A 12,468-nucleotide genomic window follows, 5' to 3' on the forward strand; every position below is an offset into this window, starting at 1 on the left:
GCTTTTGTGTTGTAAGCAATTCAGAGAAGACTGACTGAACTAATACCAAGAATTAGTGATTAGCCTTATGAGGAAAGACTAGACCTGTATCCTCTTAAATTTAGAACAGTCAGAAATGATGTAATTTGAACATAGAAGAACCTGAGGCGACTTGACTAGGTAGATAGGAAAAGGATGTTTCCTCTTATGAGAGAATCTAAATCTGAGAACCACTGTTTAAAAAGAAGGGGTCAATCATTAAAGACAGATGAGGAGATTTATTTTTCTCAGAGAGTGGTGAGACTCGGGAACTCTCATCGTTAAAAAGATGCTGCTCACAGAGTCCAGGCAATGAAGACCACCAATGCCCCCAGGAGTCAGTGTCGCCATGGCAACATGCACTTTTATGTACATGTTGCAGCCTTGAGCCATAGATAGTGGTGGTTAAGGCACAAATTTTATTTCAATCACATGGAATCTTTCGCACTTTTACTGCCCAGCAAGGGTGCATATTGAATGATTTTGAGGCTGATACTCAACACATCTGGCTGCACCCACCTTCCTTGGCCACTAGTTCATAAGCTTCAGGCTTAGGGATAGACAGACAGCATGACAATACCTCCAAAGAGTTTGTGTTACTGAATAGCGTCCTTCTTATTGTTCAATGAACAGTTAAGAGTCAACAATATTACTTCTGGTCTGGGGTCACACGTAGGCCGGATCAGACATGGGCATCAGATTTCATTTCCTAAAGGACACTAACAAACCAGATAAGCTTTTGTAATGACAATGTTTATTAACAGGCCAGCTTTTACCTCCAGATTTTTTATTTAATTGAAATTTCACCGCCTGCCATGGTGGGAATTGAATCTACTTGCCCACATTATTAGCCTGGGTTTCTGGATTACTAATCTGGAGATATTACAGTTATGCCACCACTTCCATTTTGTAATTGATGAGTTAGCCACTCAGCACAATGAGCCTGCTCTGCCATTCAATAAGACCATGGCTGATCTGATTTTCCCAAATTCCTGACTGTGTCTGATAACCTTTCACCTCTCTGCTTAGCCACCTCCCGCTGCCATAAAAACATGCAAGGATGTTTTAGAGCAGATTGGTGCCAACAGTATGGAGTTCAACCATCATTGCCATGGGATAGATTTTGGGAACTGCATCCTTGCCTTACCTGTGGTGGAGACGGTACCTGCCTTCTGGCAGAGAACTGAACAGCAATTTGGGATACTGAGTTTACGTAGTCAGTTTCTTGCCAAAAACCTCTTCAACTTTTTCAAAATATCTTTTACCACAGCTTTCTGACACTGTGATTTGGCCCACTAATTGGTGCAATAGTAAATCCCACAGGGCATCACACAACCTGGGAGAATTCCTGGTTTGAACTGAATGGCAATGGATTAATTATTCCCGGTGACTTTGGGTCAGGAGAGCAGAAAGGTGCACTCACCTGAACAGGGCCTTCAGGTTCTCGGGAAGTTCTGTACGTCCTGCATAACCAGGATTCATTGTGATAAAGATGCCAACTGATAGAGTTAGATTGATCTCTTCGCCCATGAAGTTGAAGCGTTTCTTTTTGTCTCGGATGGCATCCTGGATAGATTTCACCTATACGAACATCAACAGTAGAGATGTGTCAAATCTGTCAAATTCTGATTTCCAGCACACAGCGCTGATGTCAACTTTTGTATCTCACCCCCACGCAGAGATGACATTAGTTTTGAGGTGTATAACAGATTACAGTCAGGGTGCTTTATATAATGCTTTAAAATGTCTGCTCCAAGCATGTGGAGTTAGATCTGACACTCTGACCTCCAAACTGAATGTAAGTGGGCACCAATGGAGTTGGGGATTGGGGAGGCCAGCATGAGAATCAATGGCTTGTACCACAGAAGAAAGTTTGTTTTTATGATTTTTCTTAGAAAATAATCAAATCCCTTTACTATTAATAGAGGTAATGTAGCCTGAGGGAATGGGCCTCAGAATCTGTCCCCAAGTGGGCAGAGGGGCTGATTTTTCACTCATATAAGGTAGAGCAGCATCAGAGATTAGTCCACAGTGGTATGAGACTCTGTCCATTTAAACAGGTACACTGCTGACCTCACAGTCAGAACATTAAGCATATTCCTGCTCCTCTTCAGATAGTGCCATTGGGATCTCAGATATCTCTCTAACCCACAGGAGTAAGCAAATTGATTTAAAGTTCTGATGTGAAGTTCTAACATGCGCACATTGAATCATGGAGACGAGCAGGAGAGTAGTGAGGAACAAAGGAGAATTAGCAATACTAATGGTATTTTTGTTTGTTATACAAAGCTATTGCTTGTTCTTGAGAGAGTGTCATCACTGGCAAGACTGCATGAATTGCCAATCACTAACTGTTCTAAGAAGGTGGTGGGAGGTCTACTGCGTTGGACTACTGCAGTCATTGAAGTCATATGGGCTGAGGTAGGGAATTCCACGATATTGATCCAGTTATGTTGAAAAAGAATGGCAGCATCTGTCCAAGTCAAGGGGCTTAGCACACTGCAGGGCTGGCTGTCCAAAATGCGCCCAAGGACAATTTTAATTGAATTTAAACAGACATTGGACTAACTCCAACTTATGATTGTCAGTGTCAACAGGAGGCAAAGATAAAAGGCTATTTAAGCCATGTATCTCTTTTCAAACATATCCATTGATGGATGGTATCCTTGGTGGCAGCATTAAATAGCACCTCAGGAGGCAGAAAAACACAACTTTCAGGCAAACAGCATTGCTGCTGTAATCTGCAAGGGGCACAACCAATAATCTCAGATGGGTTTTTAAACATTTTCTAGCTTCAATAAATAACTTCATTAAACTTTCATATGGTCTTCTATTGCATCACGTGTAATGTTATTTATGTAGCTCTGTTAAAATGATGCAGTGATTTTTATTTACTCTTAATAGAATTCCCACAGTGTAGAAGCAGGCATTTGGCCCATTGAGTCCACAGAGACCCTCTGAAGACCACCCTACCCAGACCAAACCCCCTACCCCATCCCTGCAACCCCACATTTCCCATGGCCAACTCATCTACACATCCCTTGACACGACAGGCAATTTAGCATAGCCAATCCACCTAAATGACACATATTTGGACTGTGGGAAGTAAGTACCTGGAGGAAATGGGGAGAACGTGCAAACTCCATGCATAGTCACCCAAGGTTGGGTCCCTCATGCTGTGAGGCAGCAATGCTAACAACCGCGTCATCATGCCACCCTTGATAAGATCTGGACACGCTCCTTGCCCTAGAGAAGGCGATGGCGAACTGCCTTCATTAACTGCTGCAGTCCATCTAGTGCTGATACCGTCAGAATGTGGTTAGGAAGTGAAGTCCACTACTTTGCTCCAGCAACAGTAAAGGAAATGTGACACAGTTCCAAGTCAAGATATCTGAGACTTAAAAGGGAACTTGCAGATGATGCTATTGACATGTGGCTGCAGCCCTAGTCCTTCTTGGTGGCAGTGGCCATACATCTGCAAGGTGCTGCTAAAGGAGCCTTAGTGAGTTGCTACAATGTATCTCGTAAATAATATTCAGTACTACCAGTGTGTATGAGTGTTGAAATGAGTGAATGGTTTTGGTAAGGAATGGACTGATGATTGAGTGGGCTGCTTTTACCTGGATGATATTGAATATTTGGAGCATTTTTGGAGCTGCACTCATCCAAGCAAGTATTCCATTACATTCCTGACACACACCTTACAGATGGTCAAGAGGCTTGAAAAGAGTCAGGTGGTGAGTTACTCATCACAAACTTGGTAGCCAATGACTTATTTTTATAACTACAGTACACTGATAGCTGGGATTCAGCAACAGTAACTATGTAAACTGTCAAGGGGAGTTTATTCAATGCACTCTTGTTGGAAATGGTCATTATATGGCATATACATGTTACTTAACAACCAAAGCAGAATATTGTTTAGGCCTTCCTGCACATGGCCACAGCCTGCTTCTGTGTCTGAGCTCTGAGGAGGTGAGGGCACCGCTGAACACTGAGCAATTATCTGGAAACATTGCCAATTCTGATCTTATGAGAGTGGAAACATCATCGATGACAGAGTTGAGCTTGGGCTTTGGGCATAACCCTGCGGAACTCCTGCTGTACTGTCCATTAGTTGAGTTCATTGACTTCCACCAAACTCCAACCATTGTCATTTGTGCTAGATATGACACCAAATAGTGGAGAGTTTTTCTCTGTCTCCGATTCCAATTGACTTCAACATTGCCAGTGTTCCCTGATTCCCCTCAGAATCAAATGTGACTTTGGTGTAAACAACAGTCACTCTCAGCTCTCCTCATGAATTTAGTTCTTTAGTCCATATCCCAACCAAGACTTCAATGAAACCAAAAGTGTTGTGGCTGTGCTGGGGAACCCAAATTGAATGTGCAGTAAACAGACTATTACTGTGTAAATGCCGTTTGATAGCAGTGTCAGCAACACCCTCTATCATTTTACCAATAGATTGAGAGTTGGCTGATGGAGAGGCAACTAGCCATATTGGATTTGTCCAGTTCTTTGTGACTAGAATATACCTGTATAAATTCCCATTGTTGCATGGGTGCTGTTGTTGGTCATGTTGCAGTTGTACTAGAACAGCTTGGATATGGGTGTGGCTAATTCTGGAGCTCAAGTTTTCAGTTCTACTATCAAGATATGTCAGAGTCTGTACCCTTTGCTGCGTACAGATCCATCAGCCGTTTCTTGATATTACTTAAGTGAGTTGTATTAGCTGAAGACTGTCATCAATGATGCTGGGACCTTCACGAGGAGGAGCAGCCGCTTCAGGCTGAAGATGATTACAAATGTTTTCCTTTTGAATTTTTACACTAACTGGGCTTCCCCATTGTTTGCAATGGGGATATTTATAGAATCTTCTCCTCCAGTTAGTTGGTCAAGAGTAAACTTCAGTATTATCAAAAACAATAACAGTCAAGTAAACATCTTGATTCAGAAAGGAGGATTTCTGCCTGACTAACTGTCCTGTATTGATTTGGTCTAATTTGGTGACAACAGTTCAATAGCACCTTTCAAAGGAAATTAGGAAAACAGTAAAATGTAACTAATAGAAGTTTGAGATTTGTATGGTAAGAACAAGATATTGGAATTAACCAGATGGTCATCATAGGCACATTGGGCCAAATGGCTTTCCTCCATATTATGGACTTCAATAATCAAATAAAGCCAACAGTCTATAGTAAAACCCATAACTTGCTGGGTTGTGTCAACAAAAGACTATTTGTTAGGTTTGTTGTTGTGTGCACAAAGTTGAAAGGTGGAGCTGGATAATAAACTGACCGAAGAATAAGACACAATAAATATTCACTGGGGCAGTTTTCAGTAGAAGAGTCAGAGCACTGCAGAGCTTCAGGGGTCAGGGCTGTTTATTAATTTAGCTCACTGATCTAGATTCAGAGTGTAAATTGTACAAATTTAAACAGGAAGGGGCAGTAAAATAAATAGAAACAGAGCAAAGAACTTAGAATGACAAGCTACGTGTGTAGCCCAAATAGCAGTTGATGGAATTTAACACAGGAAAATGTATGTTGCTACAGATCAGAAGAAAACAGTGCCACATATAATGAGACTGAGATTCCTAACTTAAATCTGAGCGAGACTGAGAAGCTTCAGATGACTCAACGTACAACATTCAGAACAGCAATCAACCAAGATAAAAGCATTTTGTATGATTATAGATGGACAGAAATTGAATCAGAGGAGCTGGTGGTCATACAAATTGTGGTCAAGTCAGGCCATGCCTTCAATATTGAGTCAAGTTCTGGTGGAAAGCTTCAAGAGATTTGTTTACATGTTGAAGGCACCATGGTAGATTCTAATTGTCACAGCTCTAAGTTGGGTGCATAGAGTGGAGAAATTTGGGCTTTTCAGTCTAAAAAGGGGCTGACTAAATGAGGGTCTTATGTTATTGTGTAGTCTGATGCCATGCTGTGAATTTGCCTTCTTAGGAGAGTGGTCAAGGAGAAGGCAAAACCAAAAACTGTCAGGCTTAGACTTAAAAGTAAGGCTTTATCTGATATATTTTCTGCACTAAATTCTGCTATATATAGTAATCTCAGAAATACCAATCTTATCCTAAAATTCCTTTAGGTATGGACTAATCTACTTCTTCATATATTCATGTCAATATGATCATAGAATGCCTACAGTGTGGAAACAGGCCCTTCGGCCCAACAAATCCATACCAACCCTTGGATCATCCCGCCCAGACACATCTCCCTATAACCCACCTGAGCTACACATCCCTGAACACTACAGTCAATTTCCCATGGCCAATCTGCCTAGCCTGTACATCTTTGGACTGTGGGAGGAAACTGGAGCACCTGGAGGCGCAGACACTGGGAGAAGGTGCAGACTCCACATAGACAGTCACCAGTCACAGATAGTCCCTGGCGCTGTGAGGCAGCAGTACTAAACAGTGAGCCACCATGCTGCCCCAAGTTTGAATTAGATCACCTTTCATTCTTCAATAATCTTGAGAATGCAGGCCAACATTGTCCACTCTCTTTGTAGGACAGTCTTACTATCCCAGAAACAGTTCTGTTGAACTCCTCTCTGTAATCACCAATAGGCTCGAAGAGATTCTCTCTTCTTCTACAGGGTACAGCAGTGTATGTAGTTTATTCTAATTTTGTCCATGCTGTAGAATTTATGCCCCTGATATGCAGTTCTGTTGAATCATTGTAATGTTACTGCACTGTCCTGAAGCCCTTGCAAAAGTTTTCTTTTCATTAAGAAAATAGAAAAAAAAATTAAACTGGAAAATTACATGAAATAAAAGTACAGGGGTCACACCACACTTTCAAGGGTAAACAGGAACAGGAGTAGACCATTCCAGCCATCAAGCCAGCCCTGCCATTTAACGCAATCATAGCTTTTCAAATATTCCTAAGTCTTTTACTTACCCTATCTCCATAACCATCTACGCTGCTTGTAATCGTAAATCTATCATTCTCTACCTACAATAAACTCAAAAGATTGAGCTTCCACAGCCTATGATAAAACATTCCAAAGGTTCATAACACAGAGTTTAAAAAAATTATCCTCACTATGGACGTTATTTTTAAATTCCTCCCACTGGTTCTAGGCCTCCCAATAGAGATTATACATTACATCCAGCTACCCAGTCTATCCTTTAACATATTCTGCAAGTTTGAATTAGATCATCTTTCATTCTTCAAAATTCTATAGAATGCAAGCCAACTTTGCCCATTCTCTTCATAGGACAGTCCCATTATCCCAGGAATAGGTCGGTTGAACCTTTGTTGAACTCCTTGCTGTAACCATCAATGCATTGACGGTATCTACAGCCAATTCCCTCAAAAGTTTGGGACAAAGACCATCAGTTCTTGGAAATTTATCAACATTCAGTCCCATTACTTTCTCTACTACAGTCTTCTTACTAGCACTAACTTCTTTAGACATCTCACTCTCCCTAGTTACTAAAGAGGAAATACTTGGAGAACTGATGTTAAGGAAGGTGCTGACACAAAAGTGAATGACATATGAAATAAATATCCAAAGAGATTTGTGGGGTCAAATATGTTGAAATAATTGGTGAAGTTGTGGATGTTATGATCTCCTATATGGATTAATTGGGTAAGCTCTCATTGATCATTAGATTGGAGCATCCACCCAATACACTCCAGAAATTGCTTTCAATAAATGATTATTTTCACACCTTACTGTTCTTTTAAAAATAATCATTGCACTCTCAAACACTTTGCAATACTAATACTTAGAAAGCTTAAATTACATTTGGCTGATTCCAATCCCTGACAGCTCGTTTTCCTGCTTTTAAACCACTCAATACGATGAGGTGATCATAACGAACTCAAAATTCACATCTGGAATTCACACAGTTGAAATACCATTCTATATGACAGGGAAGCACAGCAGGGCCACAGATTATAACACTGAGTACATGATCAATTATCTAAATTCCCAATCCATGGAGATGAGGCACATTTTACACATGATGAGAAAAGAGTACTGCACAAGCCATTCTGATCAACATTACATACTTAGGATGGAACAATTTAGGGTGGCACAGTCGGTAGCACTGCTGCCTCTCAGCACCAGGGACCCAGGTTCGATTCCACCCTCAGGAAAACTGTGCAAACTTAGCCACAGGGAGAATGTCGATGTGGGTTTCCTCTGGGTGCTCCAGTTTCCTCCCATAGTTCAAAGGTGTGAAGATTAGGTGGATTGGCCATAGTAAAATGTGGTGTTTTGGGTGGGTTGCTCTACAGGGGTTGGTGTGGGCTCAATGGTCTCATTAAGCATGAGAGGGACTCTATGAATTTTATTTGACATCACAACTAGGGAAACAAGCAAGAGGTTTTTTTTTTCCATTTTTCTTTCCTGGCATGCGAGTGCTGAATGATAAATGAATATGTTTCAGGTGAACAAACACTCTCACTTCAACCAAACAGAAATACTCACTGGACAAACTTGATTTCTATGGCTAACACCAGCCCTTATCCCAAATCACAAGAAACCCCACAGTACAATGCATGCTAATTCTTTAGGCTCAATAATTTAAATACAATGCAATTAAATAACTAGAATTCTTTTTAAAGAGATACCCAACGTTTAAGCAGAATTGGTATGAAAAGCTATGTAATGTAAATGAATCATTAATGAGGGCAGTATTCTTGAATTAAACATGAAAGAATAATTCAGATTCTAAACTCATTAAGCACTGATTCAGTCATTCTTGCCTTCTCCAACCTGAGCACCAGAACAACAGGTGTGATAGGAGGGTCTATGACGTCTGTCAATGCATAACAGCTTGCTTTTATAACTAAGTCAGGTTACAGTGTCTTCTGTCCATGAGGTGTCAGCTACTCGACTTTTCAGAACTGTGGGAGTGCTGTGCAGTTTCTGATTAAACTTGACAAATGGATATACAAGGCAAGAACTGAAAGATTAAGAATGACACTACAAAGAGACGTCTAACATCACAGACAAGAGCAAACACCAATCTTCTAAACTCATCATTTTGTTCCACACATTATGGTAAAGTCAGCACAAGGATAATCAATGAATTATATGAAGAATTATATACATACTTATACAGAAAATAAATGTACATTCTTGCTGGCTAGGCCATGTTAACACACAATTTGACCTGCTTTGTCATAGGGTTATACAAATGGCCACCAGTTCTCACTTTCCAGTGACCAGCTAAGCCAGGCATTTATCTACCCAACAACACGTCCACTATCCCTTGCCACTCTACCCCTTCAGCAGAATGGATTTTCGCCATTCTATTAAATATCTGAATAGGAGTTCTCTTTCTCCACTCAGCAGGGTCTAATAATATTGATCCTTCTTTCTGCTCACCCCCTGACCACACAGCAACAGCCTTCTCCACAAACCCAGCTTCATTACTGCCAGGCCGAATGGTGGAGACAGTTCAAATCATGGGGGACACCATATAGCATCAGCCTGGTTTTAATGACTAACTCTACTTAAGAACATCATTGCGCTGACTTCACTGCTCAAACATGACGATGTGCTGAGTAAGTACTTTTACTGTTCTAACAACAAACTTCAGGTGAAGAAATTTGGTGTTGTTGCTGCTTATAGCTTCTCCTGCCACATGTGAGCCATCCTAGGACATCCACTGCAGCTCACCACAGGCAATAAGTGGCATCTGCCATCTGAACTCACCCAAGGTCAACTCCTCTATCTGCTGTCCTCCACTTTGCCTGCTACAAGGGATTTCTGTTGTTTTTCAGCCCTAATCAAATCGCCAAAACGCTAACATTTTCTTTTTTGGATGTCACTTTCTACAAGTTATTTTTGTTCTTGAGTATCAAGGACCTTGTCATTTGTCTTACAGTCTGTACATGGTATTTTTAGCTTATGTCTTAGCAACCAGATTTCCATAGATCTTCTCTGTTGTCTCGGTTTCTAAGGTATAGAAAAAGTGATAGAAGGTAGCATCTGAGATTTTTCCTCGCTACAGGTTTTGTTGCGTGAACTTTGGAACATGTATATCTTATTGGCAGCAAAGATCTTGGCAGTGTTGTTCTTAACTAGCATCGTACAAGAAAATAGCTCACGCAACACATCCAAGCAATTCCATACCACCTTATTTTCTTCAAAGTAGTGTGTACGATATTGATCAAGGTAGGGGCTCAATTTCAATAACATCAAAGCAGCCTCATTCTTGGTTCAATACTGTGCAGTAATTCATATCAGTGACTGTAATAAATTTGCTGCCAATGTAAATCAGAACCTCTTAATGCACAGTCAGCAGTGCCACTAGATACCATTCTGATTTATTACACACCTTTCTCTTCAATGTCAAATATAGGGCCTGTGAAATCATTCCTAACCTTCACTGAAAAAAATAGTGGTGACAATAAATTGACAGCTCAGTCATTCTGCTATATGTAACACTGTTGGCTTTATAAATCGGTGGGGCCACATTGCAAAGTCAGCAGCCCAATCTTACAGTCACGGTCATGAATCACAAAATACATTAGAAATCTTGACCCCATTCTGACGTCTTGCTTTTCATACTTCAGGAAACGGAACTCTACTTCTTGATCAAAATTCTTCAAGTACCCAAAGCAATTAGGACTGATTTTGTCGAACTTCGTCCCACTTTCTATCTGTTTAAACAAGTTTCTTCTCAATTCATTTCTGCAGTGTGATGCTTGCTTCACTTCTGTTCTCAATGGGTCTCTTATCATCAATTTCTCATGGATTCACGTGAATATTTCTTGAATATCTCTCACTATTACAACCATTCCCTATTACACTTGCCTGCCTCTAGTAACATCGTGCACTCTTCAGAATTCTGTTTCTTTCCACATTCTGGTTTACTTCCAGCAACTGTACTTTCCTCTTGCTTGATCTCTTCTCCATTCATCAGTTAGACTTCACCATACTCCTCCCTCACTGCTAACTTCATGTTATTTAGCAAAAAAGAAAACCAAACATGTGAGAGCAGAGGAATCAAACCTCGAAGTTTTACTTTATATTAACCATGATGTGGAGGTGTTGGACAGGGGTGGAGGAGGTCAGAAATCGCAAAACAACAGGTTATAGTCCAACAGATTTATTTGAAAACACAAGCTTTCAGAACCTCGCTCCTTCTTCAGGTGTTAGTGAGAGGTAGTATCAGACACAGAATTGAAAAGTAATGATCAAAGGTTCACACCATTGATGAGGATGTACTAAACAAACCTAAGATGTTGTTAAACCTTTAATCAGTCAAAAGGTTTTAAGTGATGAATATGTATATGTAAATCCCCGAATTCCTTTCAAGTCACACTCCTGAGAGAACTGAAGGTTTTAGCAGAATAAAGAAGATGGGCGACATTTTAGGTCAGACAATGCATGTTAGCTGTGAGACCTCGTTTAGAATCTGTTTGTGTTTTGGTCTGAAGTCAGACTGGTCTTATTTCTAAAGTAGGAATTTATAAAACACCATATTGACAGACTGTCTATGCATAGCTCAACTCAGCAATCACCAGTTCCAATGTGCCACAGCGAAAAACCATAATGAGCTCCTGAGAAGACAGACACAGGATACATTCAAGAAGGTACCCATCGTCATCCAGTACTTGCTGGGAGCGGAGAAACTACATCATGCTCTTCACAGTCTCCAACACATTATCAATGATCATGAGCACCTCACAAAGACCTTGTCCACGGCTCCACTTCTCACCTTCAAATGACTGCCAAACCTTAAACAGACCACCGTTCGCAACAAAGTACCCAGCCTTCAGGACAACATTGACCACAACACCACACAACTCTGCCATCCATGACAATCTCTGCAAGAAATGTCAAATCTTCAACATGGACACTACCATCACAAATGGGAACACCATCCACCACGTACACAGCAGATGCTCATGTGACAAGGCCAACATGGTCTAGCTCACACACTGCAGGCAAGGACGCCCTGAGGCATGGCATATCAGTGAAACCATACAGATGCAACAATAACATTTGAACAGACACCATGCAACAATTGCCAAACAGGGATGCACAATCCGCCTCAGAATGTCAAGTAAACGTCTTCCCAGGATGACGTCGGAATACACAACAATGTACAGTTGCTGAGCACAGGCTGATAGGCACGTTCAGTACGGACACTGACGGCCTCATGCGAGATCTGGGGTTCATGTCGCACCACAAGTGACCCACCTCACGCATGAACACTCTGCCTCCTTCTCCAACCGCCAACACACACACATACTCCCACCGCCAACACACACACACACACACACACACACACACACACACAAACACACTCCCACCGCCAACACACACACACACACCCCCACCGCCAACACACACACACACACACACACACCCACCGCCCACACACACACACACACACACTCACACACTCCCACCGCCCACACACACACACACACTCCCACCGCCCACACACACACACAC

General features: G+C 41.4%; 1 protein-coding gene across 3 annotated transcripts in view; it reads right to left on the reverse strand.

Annotated features, from left to right (window-relative positions):
* The window catches only part of LOC125463674 (dynein axonemal heavy chain 9-like), a 453,254-nt gene that overhangs the window by 307,017 nt on the left and 133,769 nt on the right, over positions 1 to 12,468 (reverse strand). For all 3 annotated transcript variants that reach the window (XM_059653804.1, XM_059653803.1, XM_059653805.1), the window contains one exon: positions 1,442 to 1,599. In XM_059653804.1, the coding sequence (XP_059509787.1) occupies positions 1,442 to 1,599 (158 nt within the window). The remainder of the gene's footprint in view (positions 1 to 1,441; positions 1,600 to 12,468) is intronic.

The sequence above is a fragment of the Stegostoma tigrinum genome, chromosome 22 (assembly GCF_030684315.1).
Source record: "Stegostoma tigrinum isolate sSteTig4 chromosome 22, sSteTig4.hap1, whole genome shotgun sequence".
NCBI classification, from domain to species: domain Eukaryota; kingdom Metazoa; phylum Chordata; class Chondrichthyes; order Orectolobiformes; family Stegostomatidae; genus Stegostoma; species Stegostoma tigrinum.